Genomic DNA, 23889 nt, shown 5'->3' on the forward strand with positions numbered 1-23889 from the left:
CATCGATTTGCGAAGTGCATAAGTCTGGCCCCGACTGGTACCTCCGGCATCGGAGGTTGTGGCGGTAGAAAGGGGTATGACCTACGGCTGACCTTTTGGAGGTCCACCCTTGCCGGAAGAAGGATTAAATGACTTCTTGTCCGCATTTGGTTTGCCCTTACTCCAATTTTGGTTTACAGAAGGCTTCCGATAGAAAGATGTTCTGTTCTGAAAAGGAGGCCTATTTGTGGGCTGACGTGGAGCAGACGGACGCTTAGTAGGGAAACTGTCCCTTTTAGCGTTCTTGGCCGGTGGGGCTCCTGGGGCTTAGAAGCAGGGCGCTTAAAAACCACAGGGCGCTGGCCAGAGTTGCTCCTAGCTAAGGAGGCATGTATCTGATCTTCACGATCAGCAGTAAGTGCCGACTGTATCCTCCCTCCGAAAAGAGAATCTGCTCTTAGTGGAGCAGTTCGAAGGGAGTTAACGCCTGTTTCCAAAAGGAAATTATTGAGCAAGGAAGAGAGGATGAGGTCTCTCCGAAGCCTAACATCTCAGACAAAGACGACGCAGCATTGTGAGATAAACACTGCGTAGTACGTGAAAGATGTATCAACAAGGCACGGAGCTCCTCTGGGATTGAATCAGAGAGCTCCCAAACCAAGTCTAAGGCTGTGGCTGCCATGAGATCTAGCTGGTTAGCCAGACCTATGGAACAGCGTTTCTCTCAGCTCCCAATTTTCCAACAGGGAAAGAGGAACTGCTGTATGGGTAGATGATGAAGGCATTGTAAGGGACAGCTTACTAATGTCAGCATCAGGAACTGGAAGTTTGGAAAGGTCCAAACCGGTAGAAGGGTCGGGTACCGGGGCCTTATAACTTTTCCCGCCGTCCATCTGTTTAGGCTCCGTCAGCTCCTTAGGGGCTTTCCATGGAGATGGCGAAGGCTTATTGGCTGGCTCAAGTGACTGGAATACAGCCATTGTGGAAGAGCCAATAGGAAGGCGGAGATCCACTGGGGAAGTCGCCTTACTTATCCTGCCGGGCTCTCGTCTGCAGGCTACCTGTTCTGTAACGGTAACCGCAGATCCTGTGTGAGACAAGGAAGGGCGGGGGCAGAAGTCCTCATCTAAGGTATTGAACATTAGTTCGTAAACCTGATTGATGGAGGCCAAATAATAAAGTTCGGCCTCATTAGACTCCGAACCCGCCTCAATCGAACCATCTGCGGGAGCATTGGATTGATTGAAACCGGTGGATACAGAAGTAGGAATACTAGATTCATTCGCTTCTATCATGAGAGGATCGTTTCTGGCACCATCAAGATTATAGCTGGTGAGTTCGGTCTATCAGAGATCAAGTCAGCAGACTCACTTTGAATACCATCTGTCGCTGGTAAAGGATCAGTCAAAAAAGGGACAAAGATTCCGGCGACTGTTGGATCCACAAAGTATGGGATTTGATGAGTGTAGCGGCAGCCCGGGGTATACTTCTATGCAATGTGGAAGAGACCCGTGGGGGCTGAATTACGCAGCCGAAGTTGGTTAGATTAACCCCTGTATCTTGAGCCTGATATGTATGCAACACTAGTGTTTGAATATAAATTATGCTCAGTGGTTGTAGGAACGGCTGCTTCTGAAGTGTGTGTTGAGGCCAAATAGAGGCCGACACACGTGGAAGGTGCCAATATATTCCTCAGAAGGATCGACTAGGGGACCTAGGAGTCCGAGAGCGCCTAATAGAGGAAGGTCTATGTCCCTTATCCCGCGATGCCGAGACACTGTTCGGCGGCGCCTGGGAATGATGTTTCCTCCTGATCGAACGTCTCCCAGAGTGCTGGCGGATCGATCTTTACGAGGCAATCTACGGCCGAGAAACACTCGGTGAGCGTGAAACGACGTCCACTCAATAATGATGAGGGCTAGTTGAAGTAGACGATGAGTCATACGACGACGAGCCCGAGTTGGAGGAGTAGCCGGAAACATCAGACACTACGCGTTTACGTCTGTGACTCACAGTAGAAACCAGCTGCGTCTACCTTTGTGGAGTACTGACAAGGTAGTGTCAACATCTACGGTGACCGGAACGGTCTGTGGCACAGACCGTACCCGGTGACCGGATCGTCATTACATGACCGGTGACCGGACCGGTCAAATGACAGGTGACCGGAGACCGGTGACCCGACCAGTCAAAGCATGACCGGTGACCGGACGGGTCAATGACTGGTGACCGGACCGGTCATAGCATGACCTTGACCGGACCGGTCAGTACTGGTTGACCGGTGACGACACCGGTCATAGCATGACCGGTGACCGGACCGGTCAATGTTGACCGGTGAAGTCTCCGGACCGGTCACCTGGTTTGTTCCCGATGAACGGACCGGGCAAATTTTGTCCGGTGTCGTCACCGGGCAAGGACCGATGCATGGCATCTCCTGATGGCATGTGGTCAAGGTCGTGTGGAGAAAAAGTCACGGCTAACGGAACTTTCCCTACTTTGACCTGAACTACGCATGTTGCGTCTACGACTCTTGAAAGGTCGACGCTTGATGGCCCAGGTATCTACAGACCAATGCTCACAGAAAGGGCAGCAGTTATCCTGGGAACATCCGGCACACGAAAGGCAGCTATCATGGTTGTCCCATGCTGCTCTTATGTGGCCACATGAACCACGTGTTTGAGGCATATTTTGCCTTGAACAAACAAACAAAAACACAATACAATACAGAAATAATCGGATATATATACGGAGAATATTTTACAACAATTCAAAAACTTCTCTTTTCTGTAAAAACAGAAGAATCCAGCGAAACAGAAGCAACAATTAAGTAAATAACAAAAATGTCGGCCTTTGTATAATGCATCCGGAATAAGAGTGATTTCTGAGTATATCCCGTTTTGGTTATACGGCTACACAGCACTATGTGACCGTTCTGACCTGACCTGACAGGTTCATGAAAAGTGTGGGATTCTTTGGACAGAAAGTTTCCGGATAAATTACGATCCTTCGGAAGTAAAGTAGCAATTAGATAGCAGGTAACGTAATTAAGCTATTAAAATCATATCGATAACACTGTTTTATGTGGTTGTTGATTGGCTTTAATATACTACGTTATAATTTCCCGCTGCGTAGGGCAAAGGAGTAATTCACACAACTGAAGTCCAACTTCTGTTGAGTTAAAAGCAGGTTATTTTCGCACGTTTAACGGACAAAGAAGTTGAGTAAAAAATTAAGCACTGTTAAAGTTTTCGGACGGACGGACAGACGCCATATATTTGACCTTGAGGGATGACCTTGACCTTTCACCACTTACAATGTGCAGCTCCATGAGATACCCGTGCATGCCAAATATCAAATTGCTATCTTCAATATTGCAAAAGTAATGGGCAATGTTAAAGTCTCGGACGGACAGACCCCATATATTTGACCTTAGACCATGAAGGATGACCTTGACCTTTCACCAAATCAAAATGTTTAAGCTCCATGAGATACACATGCATGCCAAATATCAAGTTGCCATCTTCAATATTGCAAAGATATCGCTTTATAAGTTTACGGATGGACGAACAGACTGACAGGACAGTTCAACTATATATCTCTGTTTACTTCCCAACCGCTCTTTGAGTATTATAGGCAGATATGGACACTATCCAGTCCGTTTCTGGGAAGAACCAGTACTTGGTGTCTATGGAGGAGATCATGAGAACGCTCCCAAAGTAGGAATCAAACCCACGAACTCCCGATTGCTAGGCAGACACCTCATCCATTACACCACAGATATATGCCACCCTACAAGAGGGAATACAAATAATACGAAGTAACATAGCAGATACATGGCTTGTTTGGGATAACATTGGTGGATGTTACCCAACAGTAGACAGCGGGAAATCTCTTTAGCAAAGTCATTTTTTCATATTAAATATTATTTTTAAATATCGCCTATTTTATAGAAGCAATGAAACATGTTTGACAGTAAGCTAAACCGCATCTCAATATGAATCCGTTAAAATGCTAGGTGCATGATTGAGCAATTTGATATCAGAAAAGTTCTTCAATCTAAATCAAGCCAAAGCAGTCCCCTAAAAAAAAAGTTAGACCGATTTCTAATCTTAACTTCAAAATCAATAAGACACATCCTTTGTCATCTTGCGATGTGTGTGGAAAATGGAGTACACACCTGTCCAGTATGTTGATTACCTACCAAACTGACTTGTGCCGAGAGTGGGAATTTAACCCCGGTCACCGTGATTCGACTCGCTGGAAACTCCATAATCACATTATGGCAAAAGTTTCACAATAACATGTAGGTAGAAAGTAGCAAAACTTGAAGCAAGTCAGTTAAAGTTGTCATTTACTTTATTCAACACATTTTATTATTTTTGTTTATAATTTTTGGCCATTTCATTATCTTCATATCACACATCAACAAGTTACATACACGTATTTTAACTACACAAGAAGGCATTCAAGTGTGTCTGTTATTAATTAGCACTTCTTCGTAAAAAAATGTTCCTTTTAAAAAAAAGAGCATACTTTTAATGATAAATTACAAATGCAAACCAGTTAAAAGTATGCAGCAATAACGAGCAAAGTTCACATAATTTAACTTTTTATTATATAGAAAAAAATATTTTCTCACTATTCAAGCCATAAAATTTGTTTTTAATCTCCAAAGCATTGAGAAAAGAATGAACCACATTTTCATCTTAAATTCTTACGCTTTATAAATGTAAATCATTACTATGTCTTTATTTATTTATTGATGCAAACAGTCATTCATTTTTTTCTCTTCAGACAGTTAAGTTATCCATCCAAACCTTTTAGAGCAGTTGTCATTTAAATAATAAAAGGAAATTAATGATAACTATTGGAATGATAACTGCTGAATGTTCTGAGGGTTCATAAAAAGACTATCACGAGTCATATGCAGATTGACTTTAACTAAGATTGTGACTGTTACCATTATTCATTACAAAATAGGTACATTCTATTGTTTCTTTAACAAAACAATACAAATAGTTTAATAAATACTGAATGAATTTACTTTTTTATAAAAATATTGACACTCTTAGAATGTCAACTTCGACAGTGCGGTTACCAAATGAGCATAGGAAAGTAACATAAAACCCGTTATCTAATTCAATAAAACAAAACATTTGAGACACAATAATGCAAAATAACAATAAAACTGGTTGTTAAATGAACTTTTTTGACATACAGTTCATGCTCAGAACAAGTCTTGATGACTCCTGGGCTAAACATTTAATAATGAGCCGGTATACACAGTTTTCTTAGTTTCTTTTCATGATTTTGTTTTATCTCTTGACCTTACAAAATAGCCAACAAGTCCAATGCCTTCAGAGCTTTGATTAAATGTTAATAACCTATGGGGCAAAAACTTTTTGTGGGTTCTGAAGTTGTCTACAGCTTGTACATGATAATTAAAGTCTATATGTAAAATTCTACCGGTATTGTCAATGGTTATTACAGAAGTTTTACATCCAAATCAAACGAAGATGTTTTCGTTGTTAAAAAATTCATTTATTTGAACAATCTGTATAGATGAATAAGACAAAAGAATTCAACTACAGATACCTTATTTAATTCATTGTAAATTTTCAAAACAGCAATACAAAAAAGACTATTGCCAAGCAATAAATGTCCCCTACCGGCTCCACCATTGTCAGAAATTTCCACAATTGTCAGATTTAAACAAATTAATATTTGTTACCATAGCAACCAGAATTTTGACGTAGGAACAAAATGAAATGACATGCATAATGTCCATGTTGCCATCTATCCATGTTTTAAGTTTCATGAAAAAATATGAAGGACTTTTAAAGTAATTGCAGGATCCAGAAAAGTGTGACAGACAGACTCACAGATGCACAGAGCGCAAACCATAAGTCCCCTCCGGTAAAACCGGTAGGGGACAAATATACCATTTCCTCTTTTGTAGCAATTTTTTCTTGTGTCATGTTGGATATTAAAATTTAGGTTTTTGTATAAAATATGGATAGTGCCATGGTGTTTGTCTGAACTGAGCTTATGACAGTAGTGAAGAATTCACTGAATGAAGAAGAAAAAGTCAAGTTGTGTTTCTTCAAAAGCTATGTTATAACACTGTTAAGTTTAAAATTGCTAAAATAACTTTTAAGAAGCTTCTTATGACTATAAAGCCCCTTGAATAATTTCCATGGCCACATGTTCTAAAGTCATGCAGTTGCTCTAAATTACCTTTTAAGTTGTGTTTGCATTCCTTATTCTTTTTCATTCTTTTACTTTACAACATAATTTCTGTGTGTTGTTTCATTTTGATTTTGCTTGAGCTTAAGATGGCAAAACATTATATAATGCCATTTTCATTGAATTTTTATTAAATCATTAAAAACTGTAAAATAAAATCTGCAATGCCTTAAAGAGAGAACATTTGGGACAATCATAAATTATAGTGCAATCAGATATCATCTGTATCTCTTAACGTCAAGATAAAACATTAGTGAATTTCACTCAATATCCAGTGGTAATCTAGTTTGGACAGATGGTTTGACTCCATCTTAGCATCAATATGAAACATTATAACATTACACCTTCATGATCCCGCTTTCTGGGAATACAAGGCTTAATGCATGAGCGTAAAGTGTGAACCCAGATTGGCCTGTGCAGTCTGCAAAGGAAAGTAAGGGGCAACACTTTCTCCCTTGACTGGATTTTAATTTTGAAGGCACTTCCTTTAAACGAAAAATCCTTACAGCGGGAAAGTGTTGTCTAATCTAGGCTAAACTGGAACACTACTTTACACTCATGCATTAAGCCCAGTTTATCCAGGGCAAGGCTCTAATTCAACCACTCTACTGATACACAATCCCTGAACATTTCATATCTGCATATCACTGAATCCAAACTTGTCCAAACCCATGGCATGTCATGTTACTCTCTCTGTACTCAATACTCGGCGCTATCATCCATTTCCCGCACACCAAATATTGTACAAATGCAACAAAGCCATGCATATTCCAAAGAATCACAAGACAACTTAATCAGTTGAATTTTTCAAGAAAAAATTCAAATTAACATTCACGAATCTTAAACCAAACTGATTCCGGCAATCTCTTCACCTTGTATTGGCGGTTTCAAGACTGTCGATCTCGCCGACCATGCGGTCCGGCGCTGCGTGAACGGTAAATCCCAGAATGCTCGAGTCGAGCTTCATCATCTTGCTCTTCTTTTTCTTGTTTGGCTTTCCTTTCTGCATGTCATCGGTGCTGGTGTGGGGTTGTGGCAGCTGTCTCAGCTCGCGTGGGGTGATGGCCACAGCTGGGCCCCAGATGCTGTCCTGAATGAGAGGGGAACAGGGCGTGACAGTCAAATTAATTACCCATCTACAGGTGTAGCTTTAATGATTTTGACTCTGCATCTCTACTAGATCAGGATAATTAAGTTATTTTTCAACAAATATGCGCCTTGTTCTGGAAAAATCAGACTTAATGCATGTGCTTCAAGTGTCGTCCCGGATTAGCCTTTGCAGTCCACACAGACTAAGCAGGGACCACACTTTCTGCTTGTATAGTATTTTTGGTTAAAGAAAATCGTCCTGTTTATGTGGAAAGTGTTGTCCCTGATAAGCCTGTGAAGACTGCATACACTAATCTGGGCAGACACTTAACCCTTTGCATGCTGGGAAATTTGTCGTCTGCTAAAATGTCGTCTGCAGAATTTCTAAAATTAGCATTTTCTTCTCTTTTTTTTCAAAGAATACTATCAGAATAGCAAACAGTTTGGATCCTGATGAGATGCCACTTTCTGTGGCGTCTCATCTGGATCCAAACTGTTTGCAAAGGCCTTCAAAATTTGGTTCCAGCACTGAAAGGGTTAACCCACAATCGCACATAAATTAAGCAGAGCTTTCCCAAAATGATTTGTCAAACATCTGTTCTTAACCCAGATAACTGTACAATATATTTGGCAAAACGTGCACATACTGACATTGTGTCTGTGCAATAATTACGTTATTTCCAAATAGTAAATGTATTTGTATTATAATAAAAATTTTGCAGATTAATACCATACAAATGTTAAGCAATCACCAACATGGCCCATGTACGAACTTGGCCTAGACATCATGTTTATACAACTTCTGACCAAGTTTGGTGAAGATCGGATGAAAACTACTTGAATTAGAGAGCGGACACGGACCAACAGACCGACCGACCAACCGACAGACAGACAAGCTCACTCCTATATACCCCCCTAAACTTCGTTTAGTGGGGGTATAATTAGGTATGTTCTTTTATTGTCATTTTACTTTTCAGAACAAGACTTTGAGGTGTTTTTGACTCAACCTAGTCAGTAGTGCCTAATTCATTCTGGAGCAGGCCCATTGTCTGTGTCTTCTCTACAAAAAGAATCATTACAAAGGTCTTCAAAAATTGATAACGCATGCTACCATGTTTTTATCACTTGACATACCATAGCCTGGGCTGGTTTTGACTGATTCCTGGTCTGACTTCTCTTCTCTAGGAAGGCTTTCCCGAACTCTTCTGATGCCTTGCTCTCCCCAAGGTACGAACGAATGTAGTCATGAACCTGAGTTATGCAACAGAAGTTGAAAATGAGCCTCAATCTGTGGAAATGGGGCTTAATGCATGTGCATAAAATGGCGTCCTTGATAAACATGGGCAGTCCGCACAGGCCAAACACTTTCCGCAAGGATAGAATTTTGGTTCAGAAAAGACGTCCTTTAAACAAACAAGATGTGTTCATCAGAAACACAATGCCCCCTTCTGCGCCGCTTTGATTAATTAATTTTTGTTTTATCATTTGGCACGTACAGATAATTTTAACAAGGGAAGTAATATTTTTTTAAGGGATACAATAAAAAATATTACTTCCCTTGTAAAATGATCTATACCTGCCAAATGATAAATAGACCTTTCACCACTCAATATGTGCAGCTCCATAAGATACACATGCATGCCAAACATCAAGTTGCTATCTTAAATATTGCAAAAGTTATGGCCAAGGTTTAAGTTTTGGGACACACACAATGACTGACTGACTGACTGACTGACTGACTGACTGACTGACTGACTGACTGACTGACTGACTGACTGACTGACTGACTGACTGACTGACTGACTGACTGACTGACTGACTGACTGACTGACTGACTGACTGACTGACTGACTGACTGACTGACTGACTGACTGACTGACTGACTGACAAACATACAGACAGGCCAAAAACAATATAGCCCGATCATTCAATCCGGGGGCATACAAAAGTGTATGATTATGATTCTTATGCAAAGGCAATTCTCCTCATTGATATCTATACACCCATGAAGTTACATGTTGAAATCTTGAATGGTATCTGAGATATAGCCCTGAAAAAGTATTGATTTCTATACACCCATTAAGTTTCATGTTGATTTGTTATACTTTTTCTGAGGTATAGCCCTCAAAAGTTTGGACAGACGGACAATGCCAATTTGATATGGAATAATTATAAATATCAAATAAACTGAAATTGAGCACACATGAAACATTGTAACAAATACTGCACCTTTCCTAACTTACCTCGTATGGTGACTCCACTTCCAGTAGGAAGGCAACAAATGTTGGGACTGAAATTTACAATCATATGTTGCTGTTGTAGGAATCTGTTGAAAACACTGTTGAAATGCTTTAACAATGATGAACAATTTTTTAATGAAATCAAGGTAAAGTACTTAAATAATGATTAAGAATTTTTAAATGAAATTAAGATTAAGTACTTTTCTGAGAAATTATTCCCATTACCTTGTAACAAAAAAGTGAACTAAATTCCTTCACCCTCTTCCAAAGCATATATTTTGACTATTCTGTTCTTTTCTCAAAGGGGTCTTACAGTCACATAAATACTCAAAATCAACCAATATTTTGCAAAATATTTCGTAAAATAAAGTTATACATAAAAAAATCAGTGTTCCTAATAGCAATAGCCAAAATTTCAATGATAGCTGTGGTATGGTAACATTTTTAACTGATTTCTACTGTGTTATTTTCCTAAATATAATATGAAACATTAGTTGATTTTGAGAGTTTAGGGGCTTTTAATATCTTGACTTTATCCACAGAGTGCGATATGGTTAAACATTCTTAAAGGTCATGATCTTGAATTCAAAAAGGTTGCTAAAATATATTACGGTGGAATGAGGGACAAGTCTGGTGACTTTTCAAAAGATTAGCTAACTCCATAGTTTAAGTGTGCAATGAAATGCTTATGATAAAGATTTCCTAACATTTCCTTTCATTTCCCATCAACATTTGAACACATATATATGTAAATCCTACAGATACTGTAAAACCATTAAATTTCGTGTGGTACGAATTTTCGTGGAATTCGTTGGTCCACTGAACCACGAATTCAAGTACCAACGATTATTTATACATTTTTAATCCGAAATCGGTCATTTCCGAATGTAATTTCCGACATTTTCTTGTGTTGTCAGTTATCCGAGATATTGTTTTTGTAATAGTTACTTCACTTCAGCAGGTCACATTACACTATATATATCAGTTTTTTTCTTTTTTTATTCATCATCGTTAATGTACGTTTTATTAAACATGGTAAATAAATATAATAAATAGCATTACCAATCGTGGAGAAAAAACACATTTTATTTTACGTGACGTCGTAAAATTAACAGTTTGCAGATTTATCATATATGTCAATATGCGTAAATAAAATTTAAAAGAGACAACGGTTTTCACACATGTATTTTGGGGACCTTATTACTAAAGCGTTTCTTCTATGGGACCATTTTCGCTAAGAAGTGCAAATATTGTCAAAACAACATCGATAGCAATTAGCGAGCAGGGACCCACAAGTGCGCCGCTTTATCGCTCTTATCAACAGTAATTGGCAACACTTTCATGCTTCAGTGCACATTAACCTCAAGACTTGCGGTCAACACAGATTAGCAGATTATGCTTCGTTATTATTCTGGTTGTTTTAATAAATGTTTAATTATTATGACGGTCAGTCTTCCCCAAAAATTTGAAATCCACAAAATTACGTGTCAACGAACTAGTTGTTTTTCATTAAACCACGAAATTTCATACCGACGAATTTCTATACGTTTACAGTATTCAATATTTCTTTGTTTGCAAGGGTCAGGAGTGGAGTCAAGACAAACAAGAGATGTGTTTGATAGAAACACAAGGCCCATATTGCGCCGCTTTGAAGCCATATATTTGACCTTTGACCTTAAAGGATGACCTTGACCTTTCACCACTCAAAATAAGCAGCTCCATGAGATACACATGCATGCCAAATATCAAGTTACTATCTTCAATATTGCAAAAGTTAAGACCGAGCTTAAAGTTTTGGGACACACACATACAATGAATGAATGAATGAATGAATGAATGAGAGACAGACAGGCCAAAAACAATATATCCCGATCATTTGATCCGGGGGCATTAAAATTAACAGGGGGCGACATCCTTGTGAATTCCCACAAGGTCTTTGCAAACATCTTCTGACAAACAGAAATTTGCTTGAAATCTTTGCAGACATGTCTACCAATACAGCAGGTATAATGCTTACTGTCTACAGAGGTGTCCATGCTGTTCAGCTGTTTTCTACACCAGCTGGTGAAGTCATCCTCCTGTACAGGGGCCTGGAACAGCCTCTGTACTGCCTCCTGTAGGGAGCAAAAGGGGCCCATGTAACACATATAGGGCCCTAATCAGGGAAAACAGGGCTTGATGCATGTGACTTAAGTGTTGTCCCTTATAACCCGGATAAGTATTTTTCCTTTAAAGAAAGTCTCTTATTTGCAAACATCCTGTTTAGGAGAAAAGTGTCATCCCTGATTAGCGAGTGTGTATGCACAAGCATGACATTTTATGCACATGCATTAAGAGAAGTTTTCCTATACATTCTCATATATGTTTCCTGAGAAGAACTAGTACTTGTTTCTGACTAAGAATCCAGGATTTCTTGGTTACAAGAAGGATATCATCCAATAAATTACTTTACATTGGTTTACTGACAAAAGTTGACATTTCTTCACACATTTTATAACGCTCAGCCAAGAAGTACTTAAGTAAGCTTTTGAATATCTTATGGAAGGATTCTATACAACGATACATATTTACCGTAATAGCATCTTTTTTTTTTTTTAATAGCATCTTTTAAGTACATACTTTAGCTGAGCCATGAGCCACGTTAAACACCTACCAGTAAGTTCGTTTCATTTCACAAATAATTTGATAAGTAGATACAACACATTCATCAATAATTGAAACACATCAAAGAACAAGAGATGTGTTTGTCAGAAACACAATGCCCCCTATTGCGCTGTTTTGAAGCCAAAAATTTGACCTTTGACCTTGAAAGATGACCTTGACCTTTCACCACTCAAAATGTGCAGCTTCATGAGATACACATGCATGCCAAATATAAAGTTGCTATCTTCAATATTGCAAAGGTTATGACCAAGGTTGACGCTTTATATTTGACCTTTGACCTTGAAGGATGACCTTGAACTTTCACCACTCAAAATGTACAGCTCCATGAGTTACACGTGCATGCCAAATATCAACTTGCTATCTTCAATATTGCAAAAGTTATTGCAAAACTTTAACCTAAACTTTAACCAAGGTTAAAGTTTTTGGACAGAATGACAGACAGACAGACAGGCCAAAAACAATATACCCCCTATCATTCGATCCGGGGGCATACAAATGTGAATAGAGAAAATACCACCAATACCATTTCAGGATAAGAAATAAACAATTCCATTTTAAATGTAGTCTATTAAAAATTGTATAGCAGGAATCAATTTAAAATGAGACAGTCATGTATAGCCAGAATTAATTTCAAATGAGCCTGTCAATTTAATACCTCATCTTTCTTAGTTTTGGAAGGTTTTGCCTTGTTCTGGCTGCCGGAGTTGCGTCCCTTGTTGGAGTTACCTCCTCCAGGGAGTGCAGGGAAGTCAGTGGTGCCCTGCTGCTTGCCTGAACTGAACGGGAGATCATCTCAATTTGTTATATGCTGTTGTAATTATTTTAATCGTCAAACATTATTTTAGTAATATTATGGTGGTCAGTTAATCAACTTACACTTTTTCTTACTTAGCTGGTTTATCAGTCCTTAGTACACATACTGATGCAAGCAACTGACCACTGACCTACTTTATGACAACCAATCATAACAGCACAGTTATGTGTTGGGTATCGAAACCCCCCCACCCCCCACACTTCCTCTGATTTTTTGTCTAGTAATCTACCATCTGAACTAGCAGACCCAGTCGTAAAAGGCTGCGATACTTTACAGTTTTCATTTACTAGATAATTCACTGACAAAACTTACAACTTGAAAAATACTGTAATCAGAGGAATACTTAAAAAATTGTAACCATGGCTTAAGTTTAACTTCATTTTAAACCTATGTATTTAAGATTAATTGCATTTCAAGCCTCAGGATGTTTGAGACATTCTGAAGGTTTTGTTCTCACTAGAACCAATAATCCTCAAATTTAAGAAACCTGCATGATGAAAACCCTTTCCGAGCAGGATTTAAACACATAAGATAATAGACCTGCTAATCACTACTTTGACACCATATCTTCTTAAGCACCTATACCTCAGTACTTACTTCTGCTTGGGTGCAGTTTTCTTGGCCGGCCCAGATGATATAATGGCCTCGTCCCAGAATCCCAGAGAGGAGTCAGACCCAGCGAGCTGGGCGTTCTTCAGGGCTCCCCAGGCCCCCTCGTTGGCCCAGTTGTTGACCCCAGCACCTGACCCCCACACGCTGGCTGACCCCAGGGTCATGTTCTGAGGAAGAAATTGGTTTTTGATACTTTTATTGTTGATTTTTCTGAGGATGATAGGTACACAGGCTTTTTTGTTTAGATACTTGAATGTTTGTTTTTTCTGAGGAAGACAGCAAAATTGGTTTGTGAGTTTTTATATTTAATTTGTTTCAATAGAATTTAAGACCTCACCACATCTTTGCTGCATACTGCTGTTTGTCTTTTGTTGCCTTTCCCTCTCTAGCTACAAGGCCTGTTAAGAGACGGGACTCCGTCACTGTGACAATACCCAATTTTGATTCCTTGTGTCCCCCTCCTTACCTTGTATTGGGCAATAGACTTCTGTAGTTTTTGTTGTTGTTTTTTCTGCTAGTTTTATCAGTCTTTTTCACCTGTTTTGCCTGTCCATCCACTTTAAATCACCGAAGTCCCCTTCCAAACCCCAAGCTCCCGCCTGTTTTCTCTACCTTTGTGACATTTAACATTCTGCTGGTTTTCCAGTACTCAGTTGTTCTTCCAACAGACTGGCCTGTTCCAGTTCTGGGCCCCCTCCCAAAATCAGTCTGCAGCAACCAATCCCTAAATTATCCTCCCTTTATACAAATTCTTCCCACCATACCTTTGCTACATGATTCTGGTTCTCCCTCCATACCTTTGCTACATGCTGCTGGTTTCCTCTTCATACCTTTGCTACATGCTGCTGGTTCCCCCTCCATACCTTAGCTACATGTTGCTGGTTCTCCTCTCGTTTCTGTCTCTCTCTCTCCAGCTGCCTGGCTTGCTCCTGTTGTATCTCTAGCAGGGACTTGGCTGACGACGGTGGTGAGCTGAAATGGCATACAGTTTCAGACCTTCTGGAAACTGAAACTTTACTTGATCACAACTCTAAAAGGAATTAGCCCAAATTTGTTTAATCTTCTTTGTTATACAGAGGGAAACAAATCATAGCGTGAATATTACAACACCTTAATCTATAAAATATTCATATTAATCACTAAAATAATCAACTTAAGACCTTATTTTTATACAGGGCTTAATTCTTTTAGAGATTTTATGGCCAGAAGGATAGTGCCAGCCAAGTAAAGGCAACATAAATCTTTGTGGGAATGTCATAGCACAATTAGCATAAGCTTGAGGTCATAAGCCATAACCTTAACAAAACATAATAATTATTTAAACAAGGTAACCCGAGAAGTAGTACTAGAGCCATTTCAGAAAAACTGCCCCAATTCTAGTAGGGTTCAATGTGTTTTGAAAGAAAACAAAATGACAACAATTATGAACAAGGCGTGCCATAGGACGTGATAGACACCTCCAAAGTCGAAAGCTGGTCAGTGGGGAAAGGAGAGCCATACATTAATTTAAAATGAACAGTATGAAATCCAATGTTATGTTATAAAGTTATAAGCAGATATGAAAATTCGTGATGTTTGACCTTGAATTTCAACCTTGACCTTTCATCTCGAAGCATAAGAATTTTACCTAACACATTCTATCACAATAATGCAAACAAATTTTTAACAATGATGAAAAAGTAAGAGAAAGGAAATTAAAATTTACTGATAGTTAAACTTAAAAATAAAAGTATATGACCTTTGACTTAGTAGCATGGGAGTTCTTCCAACAAATTGTCTGGGAGCGTTCTTAAGATCTCCCCTAAAGATACCAATTACTGGTTCTAGTCCCAGGAAACGGACTCGAGAGCATTGCAAATAAGCCTAAGGATTTTGAGCCTTTATAAATGGGTTTAAACTAAATTGTCTGGTCATTGCGAATAATAATCTGAAGTTATATATTAAAATCCTCACAAGGCTGTTACAGTTACAGAACTAACAGGAAAGCAGGAGGGACAGACAGTGACTGGAAAATAAATCTCCAAGACTCAGGTGGTGTGAAACAGTAAAGAGTCTTACACAGTGCTTGTCCAGGATTTCTGCTGCTGCTGCTGTTGTTGCAATGCCAACATTTGCTGCCTTTGAGACTCCTGCTGCTTTTTAAGAAGCTGGATTGAAAGAATATCTCAAGTGAGCAGCTGGATTGGGTTACCTATTAATACAAACTCTAAACAAATATTGTCTGCTAATATTAATCGGAACTTAAAACTACAATCCAGGCTACATATTAAACAAAGCACAACGGCCTATTTCCTTACATAAAGGGTGCTTGTTTTATTATGTAAATGGGAATATACACCATTTCATTGCATCTGAAACAACACCAATCACAGGTCAATGCCTAAAGGTGTATCAATACCCATGAGCAGGGTTATTGTCTTTCTATAGTAAAATTCTTTATAAGCTGTAATAATCATAGAAAGATTTGTTCAAATCATTAAGATATTCCATTGATCATTTTAACCCCATAACTTTGTGTCCTGATTCATCAGCTACAAAGTATTTCCAAAATCTTAATGTCAAAATTTATGCTGTTCTTCTCCCGAATGAGCACGAAAAAGCCCTGACTACACAGGCTAATCTAGGAGCACACTCTCACACAAGAATAAACCCAATTATGCCTAGCGTCTAGAAAAAAGGCCTTGGCAAACAGAGTAAGACCCAGATGAGACAGCCGCATGATGCGGCGTCTCATCAGGGTCTGCGCTGTTTGCTTCAAGGACTTTCTGTTAGAAGTATTCTAAATATAGAAATAAATATACTAGACATCCCTAATTTTGGAAATAAATTGATCCAATTTAGAAGGATGGGAGGGTCCACTAAGCATAAATGGGTTAAGGCCCCGTCATGCCAGAGAGAGGCTCCATGCTATCTCACCTCGTCCCTAGCGAGCCTCTCTCGCTCCTCCTGTTGCTGGATCTCCAGCAGGGACCTGCCCCCGTTAGAGGACACCAGGGGGCTACCACCTCCACTGGCCCACTGCACATGTGATGGTAACTGAAGAACACGCAGATAAAGGGTAAACATATGAGTATCTTCCTGAGAAAACTGGGCATAATGCATGTGTGTGAAGTGTCATCCCAGATTAGCCTGTCTGCACAGGCTTATCAGAGATGACACTTTCTGTTTTTATGGTATATTTAGTTTCAATGAAGTCCCTTCTTACCAAAAATCAAATTTAGGTGGAAAGTGTCGTCCCTGATTAGCCTGTGCGGACTGCACAGGCTAATCTGGGATGACACTTAACGCACATGCATTTAGCCCAGTTTTCTCAGAAAAAGGCATATATTATAAAGGCAAACAAACTTTGTTGCTATGTATTTATTAACGTGAAAAGAAAATCATACCAAACTGTTCAAAACCACATGTTGTACCTCTACCAACACCAGGGTTCGTAATCACCCAACAATTCTTAGACTGAAGTCTAAGAATAAAGAATATTCGTTAGATTGAAATAGTCAAGTTTTGCTTAAATTTTTAGTCAAACTTGAAATTTACCACCTCTATCCACATTAATCTTCATGTAGAACATTTTAATAATGCTATAATCACCAATGGAAGCCGGATAATATTCACACACTGGGCATATTTCTCTTGGTTCTAAGTCCATTTCTAATTCTTAAGTGTAAGAGTGGTTTGCTGACTACAGGTCCTGTACTCATAAAATACCCACACCTGTGAAATCTCCATCATCCACACCACTACCCCGTCCAACCCACATCACTTCCCTGTCCCACCTGCATGTTTGCCAATCAAATCCCACACCACTTTCCAATCCCACCTGCATGTTTCCCCTCCAAACTCACACCACTTTCCTGTCCCACCTGCATGTTTGTCCATCCCAACCCACACCACTTCTTTGTCCCACCTGCATGTTTGCCCGTCCAAACCCACACCACTTCCCTGTCACACCTGCATGTTTGCCCCTCCAAACCCACACCACTTCCCTGTCCCACCTGCATGTTTTCCAATCCAAACCCACACCACTTCCCACCTGCATGTTTGCCCATGCTAACCCACACCACTTCTCTGTCACACCTGCAGGTTTGCCCCTCCAAACTCACACCACTTCCCTTGTCCAACCAACACCACTTCCTTGTTCCACTTGCATGTTTGCCAATCCCAACCCACACCAATATCCTGTCCCGCCTGCATGTTTACCCCTCCCAACTGACACCACTTCCCTGTCCCACTGTCATGTTTGCCCATCCCAACCCAAATCACTGCCCCATCCCACCTGCATGTTTGCCAGCTGTTCCTGCTGTATCTTGCGAAGGGCGTCTTGCTGGTGTTTCCTCATCACCTCCTCTTGTTGTTGCTGCTGCTGTCGCTGCAGGGCCAGTTGCTGATCACGCTGTTTCTGAGCCTCTAACTGCTTCTGGGGAAGAATTAGAAACATCGAGAAAACTGGCGGATTATCCCTAAATGAAATTGTTTTCGATACATAGGTGGTTCTGACATTAGTCCACATTATAATGGCACATGGCCTATAAATCGCTTTTTTTAATGCCATTGCATATTTTTTTTATCAGTTTATAATATGCAGTTTTCTTTAAATACTTATATAAACATAGAATTTCAAATGACACCTTGCAGAAAAAAACAAGCAAATTCGTTGAAGTTAATATCCCCCGCCTTATACTTCTGGACACAAAAGTGTTATATTTGACACTAAAATAGCATTATTTTGAAGATACAAAGGGCCATAACTCTGTATTACCAGATGGAGTACAATGCCATTTGGCTTCATCTTCCTAATTATCCATATATATACTCATACCAAGTTTCAATGAAATCCGCAAAAGCACTTCCAAGATATGGCTTCCGGACACAAAAGTGCCTATAGTAAAAAGCATTTTTTCAAGATACAAAGGGCCATAACTCTGTTTTTAACAGATGGTGTACAATGCCATTTGGCGTGCATCATCCTCTTATGCATATATATACTCATACCAAGTTTCAATGAAATCCGCCAAAGCACTTCCAAGATATGGCTCCGGACACAAAAGTGGCCAGACGGACGGACGGATGGACGGAAAACTCCAAAACAATATCCCTCCGCCTCAGGCGGGGGATAAAAATCCACACCCAAACCATTTGTTTTATTTAAGAAAGTGTTTCATTTTGGAGAGTCCCCGAGTCCAAAACTCATACAATTAGCTGGGGAATAATTGCAATTGTCAAATATTTTATTTTCAGTCTAAGAGACTCCATGATTTATGGATGTAGGTATAACAGGACCCATCTTGTAACATGTAAATGAAACACAGACATGACTGTTCAACATTTTAAACCAAAATAAACCAAACACAAATCACGTCACTTCCTCCCTACCTGCGCCTCCTGTTTTCTCTGTGCCTCCTTCTGCCTTCCTTCTTCCTCACGCTTTCTCTGTTCTACCTCCATTTGCCTCACCTGTTCTTCTTCCTCCCTACTTCTATGTTCCTCCATCTGACGCGTTTTACGCTCCTCCTCTTGTTTTTGTCTCACCCGCTGCTCTTCTAACAACCGGGTTCTCTGTTCTTCTTCGTAGCGTTTCTTTTCTTCTTCCGCGCGAAATCTTTCCTCTTCCATTTTCTTTGAAAAGAATGACAACAGCCACAACTTTAAAAAAAGTTGAAGAAGGAAATATGTCATGCATTTTCATAACTGTACCTACAAAATATGTACCACGAAGCACACAATTTTCAGGGACTTGTTTATAAATCAAGCTCAATATTTTACTTCAGATCCAAAAGGGCTTATTTGATTAACATATTGTTTTAAAATATGATATTGCAGTGCTTTACTTAGCCAGTTACTGCTTATGTCAGTGCCAGCCGCTTACCAATCAGAAATCAATAAATAAAATCGGTACCAAGCGCAAATGTCCGGAATGCCGACGATGCTATAACAATATTCGTTCTGAAATGATCCCGCACTAAAAGAATTTTGTCACTACCCCCACCCGCCTTAAACAAACTCATCGGATTTACATTCACCTCAAAATCAACCCTGGCCGGCTCAAATCCGGATTTCCGGAATAATCCGGAAAATTGACACCCCTGTTATAAATCAAGCTCGATATTTTGCTTAAGACCCAAAAGGGCTTATTAGCTGTTATGGAGAAATCCTAAAAAGGGCTTATTAGCTGTTATGGAGAAATCCTAAAAAGGGCTTATTAGCTGTTATGGAGAAATCCTAAAAAGGGCTTATTAGCTGTTATGGAGAAATCCTAAAAAGGGCTTATTAGCTGTTATGGAGAAATCCTAAAAAGGGCTTATTAGCTGTTATGGAGAAATCCTAAAAAGGGCTTATTAGCTGTTATGGAGAAATCCTAAAAAGGCCTTATTAGCTGTTATGGAGAAATCCTAAAAAGGCCTTTTGGGATTCAAGGGAGGTAATATCTTTTAAACATTAATTCAGACCCCATTGGTATCTAAGGGAGGTAATGTCTGTAAAACAAGCAAATTCATTGATATTCCCCGCCAATATGCTTCTGGACACAAAAGTGTTTCATTTGACACTAAAAAAGCATTTTATTAAGATACAAATGGCCATAACTCCATTATTATCAGATGGTGTACAATGCCATTTGGCGTGCATCATCCTCTTATCCATATATATATACTCATACCAAGTTTCAATGAAATCCGCCAAAGCACTTCCAAGATATGGCTCCGGACACAAAAGTGCCGGCCAGACGCCAAAACAATATCCCTTCGCCTATGGCGAGGGATAATAATATTTCATGCCACAAATGATTAAGAAGGAATCGTCTTTAAAACAATATTTCATGCCTTATCGGTATTCTTGAGAGGTAGTGTCTTAAAAAGAATTTTAATGCGACAATGCATTTCAAGGGAGGTAATGCTTTAAAAACAATTGTTCATATCACATTGGAGTTGAAGAGAGGTTGAGTCTTAAAACAATTTTTCATGTTACATCGGATTTTCAACTACAAGGGAGGTTATTTTTTAAACAATTGTTTATGCAACATTGGATTTCAAGGGAGGTAATGCCTTTAAAACAATATCGCATGTCATGACACATTGGATTTCAAGGGAGGTAATGTCCTAGAAACAATCTTTGATGCCACATTGAATTTTCAACGGGACATAATATTTCATGCCACAATGGTTTTCAATGGGGGATATATTTTTAAAACAATGTTTGCACTGCTTTAGAATTTTTGGGAAGAAATGTCTTTAAAAAAATAGTTCATGCCACATTGGAATTAAAGCAAGGTAATTCAAATAAAATTCCATGCTATATTAGAAATCAAGTGAGGTTATGTCTTTTAAACAATGATTCACAGCACATTATGCAAGGTACACCATGCCAAAGGTTTGCCATTCAATTGTACATATTGTACTTGTGGCTTCAACAAAATTACAGCCAAACATGAAAATATCATTTGAAAATGGGGGCCGCAGGTAAAACTTGCTAGGTTAAAAAATCCTGAAATAAAAAATATGTAAAAATTAGTAACAAAGGGGTGAACACTGTTGGACATAGGGATTGGCTGCAATACCTGAATTTAAGCTTATAAGGCCAGGGCCCTTTGATATGGAAAAATCGCATTGTTTTAAATTGAATTGGGAAATTAGAACAGTTGGGTTTTTTTTGCTTACAAATAATTAAAAATTGAGAATAAAATTAATATGATATCTACTTAGGTTCAAATTAAGAGCTGGATAGAATAATGAACTAAACATTTTTATTTTTTTATTATTCTTTTTGAAAACATTTAAACATGAACTAATGGTTGTCATTTAGAAAAAAAAGTAGATCTTTTTAGTTCAGGAATGGGTCCGAAACACCCACAACAATAGTCACCTTGAGATCGTCTTGTCTTCGTTGTTCAAACTCCTGCCTCTGCCTCTCTATTTCTTCCTTCTGTCTCTGCACTTCCTCCTGTTCCCTCCGTAACTTCTCTCTCTCCTGCTTCAGGCGTTCTTGCTGCTCCTTCTCTGCCTCGATTTCTTTTTCCTGAAAACAAAAGTGACTTTAAATAAGGCGATATCGAATGGCGAAATCTGTTTTGCCCCAGCGGTAAATTTTTATTACAAACAGGCTCTCACTGGCAATTATGTAATTTAAAACATGTTCCACATGAAGAATGATATAGATTGAGGAGACTAATGCAGAAAATCATTTCAAGAGTAAAGCAGTTCTTGAATATTTCAATTTACCCGATTTATGCCTAGCGTCTAGAAAAAATTCCTTTAAGCAAACAGCGTAGACCCAGATGAGACGCCGCATAATGCGGCGTCTCATCTTGGTCTACGCTGTTTGCTTAAAGGAATTTCTGTAAGAAATATTCTTAATATAGAAATAAGTATACTAGATATCCCTAATTTTGGAAATAAATTGATCCAATTTAGGATGCAAGTCCACTAGGCATAAATGGGTTGAAGAATATTTTATTTTATTTGATTTAGATCTAAGAATTGTTTGGTTAATACTGGCTCAGGATCACATGGAGCTTGACAGTCAGACTGACCTTCAAGTGGGCCTCAAGGTCGGCAGCAGAAATGCCAGTGGTGGGCATGCTGGCAATGGAGGCTGGGTCAATGTCCCAGATGCTGGCAGGTAGGGCCCCACCCTGGGAGGAGCTGGAGGCGGAGAACGCAGGGACAGGGTTCACCATGGGGGGAGGTGTTGTCATTGGAGATAACAGGAGGAGCTTCTGCTGAATTTCTGGAATGAGAATAAGATAGAGGTTATATTGTTATGTTTTCAAAGGTTATCACTTTTTCTAATAAACTAGTTTTTATTTTACTGGCATGCAAATACCTAGAAAGTTATTTTGTTATATTTTACTTATGTATCACTTTTGTAATAAACTCGTGTTTTTTATAACCTAACGATTTGCAAAAGTTTTATAAGTAAATGTTAAATCCACCAAAGAAATGGGCAATCTAATTCTATGACTGAATATTCTGAAAAGTTTTAAGTTAAATAGGTACAAAGTAAACCCTCTAAACTCGATCACACAAACTTGACAAGGAATCAAACTTGGTCTAGACATTGTCAAGATGGACAGCCAGACCAAGTTTCATCAAGATTGAGTCATAAAAAATCCCCAAGAGAGGTAACAAGGTTTTTCCAAGATTTGACCTGGTGACCTACTTTTTAGACAAAATGACCCATATGTAAACTTTGCTTGAAGACCAAAGAGCAAAAATATATATACACTTCCTAGTTTTTGTTTTGTTATCGTAAGTGATGAAATACTGACCATTTTAGATATAATTGTCAGATGCAAACCAATTCAAAAGCACATAAATTTATCCCAAGCCTTTAATGTATGACAATACCAGTTTTACATTTGAGTAACATTCTGGAAAAACTAGGCTTAAATCATGTGTCTAGTGTCGTCACTTATTAGCCTGTGCAGTTGGCACAGGCTAATCTGGAATCGCACTTTACCCAAGTGTAATTTGCCCAGACGGCAGCTCATTTGGTTGCTTATTGTTACCTAGGTGACAGTCTCTGAGGGTGCTGCTGTGCAGGCAGAACGCTCTGTTTGGCCATGATCTGCAGCACTAGCTGTTGTTGTTGTAGCGGGGAGAGGGCCTTGAAGTGGCTCGACTCCTGTAGTTGGGTCATCACCTGCTGTAACTGCTGCTGTAGCTGGAGTTGCCTGAAACAACATATGGAAATTGCAGTGGAGTAAAACTGTAGATTCTTTTTTTTTCGTTTAAAAAACAGGTAAAAACCTGATGGCTCAAACCCGCTAAGCCTGAGTGGTGTTACACCATATGCCCTTCTGCCATTATCAAAACAGGGACATAAACATACAAGCAGAGGAGAAAATATGAAACCAAATGCTTATCACTTACAAAGAGGTGATTTAGGAACAACCTCAGGGGAGGAAAATAATGTACCTCTCTTAAAGGGTTCAATTTAACTCTTAATTTGCAGATAAAATTAAGTAACTATTTGTACAATTACTTTGCCATAACAAGAGCTGTGTTTGTGAAACACAATGCCCCCTACTGCACCGCTTGTGAAGCCATATATTTGACCTTTGACCTTGAAGGATGACCTTGACCTTTCACCACTCAAAATGTGATGCTACATGAGACGCACATGCATGCTAAACATCAAGTTGCTATCTTCAAAATTGCAAAAGTTATGACCAAGGTTAAAGTTTTGGGACAGAAAGACAGAGTGACAGACAGACAGGCCAAAAACAATATACCCCCGATCATTCGATCCGGG

The 23889-nt window shown here is 39.2% G+C and overlaps 1 protein-coding gene across 1 annotated transcript in view; it reads right to left on the minus strand.

Annotated features, from left to right (window-relative positions):
* Nucleotides 1-4314: 4314 nt before the first annotated feature.
* Nucleotides 4315-23889, minus strand: part of LOC127831103 (GRB10-interacting GYF protein 2-like) — a 61429-nt gene continuing 41854 nt past the window's right edge. Inside the window, exons 16-30 of the mRNA XM_052356093.1 lie at nt 23144-23308; nt 22445-22458; nt 22166-22362; nt 21499-21651; nt 19015-19257; nt 17918-18058; nt 16558-16677; nt 15700-15788; nt 14505-14613; nt 13627-13808; nt 12871-12991; nt 11569-11665; nt 9555-9601; nt 8446-8562; nt 4315-7312 (exon numbers count right to left, since the gene is read on the minus strand). Of these exons, the coding sequence (XP_052212053.1) occupies nt 7091-7312; nt 8446-8562; nt 9555-9601; nt 11569-11665; nt 12871-12991; nt 13627-13808; nt 14505-14613; nt 15700-15788; nt 16558-16677; nt 17918-18058; nt 19015-19257; nt 21499-21651; nt 22166-22362; nt 22445-22458; nt 23144-23308 (2017 nt within the window). The 3' untranslated portion in view covers nt 4315-7090. The remainder of the gene's footprint in view (nt 7313-8445; nt 8563-9554; nt 9602-11568; nt 11666-12870; nt 12992-13626; nt 13809-14504; nt 14614-15699; nt 15789-16557; nt 16678-17917; nt 18059-19014; nt 19258-21498; nt 21652-22165; nt 22363-22444; nt 22459-23143; nt 23309-23889) is intronic.

This window comes from Dreissena polymorpha, chromosome 5 (assembly GCF_020536995.1).
Source record: "Dreissena polymorpha isolate Duluth1 chromosome 5, UMN_Dpol_1.0, whole genome shotgun sequence".
Lineage (NCBI taxonomy): Eukaryota > Metazoa > Mollusca > Bivalvia > Myida > Dreissenidae > Dreissena > Dreissena polymorpha.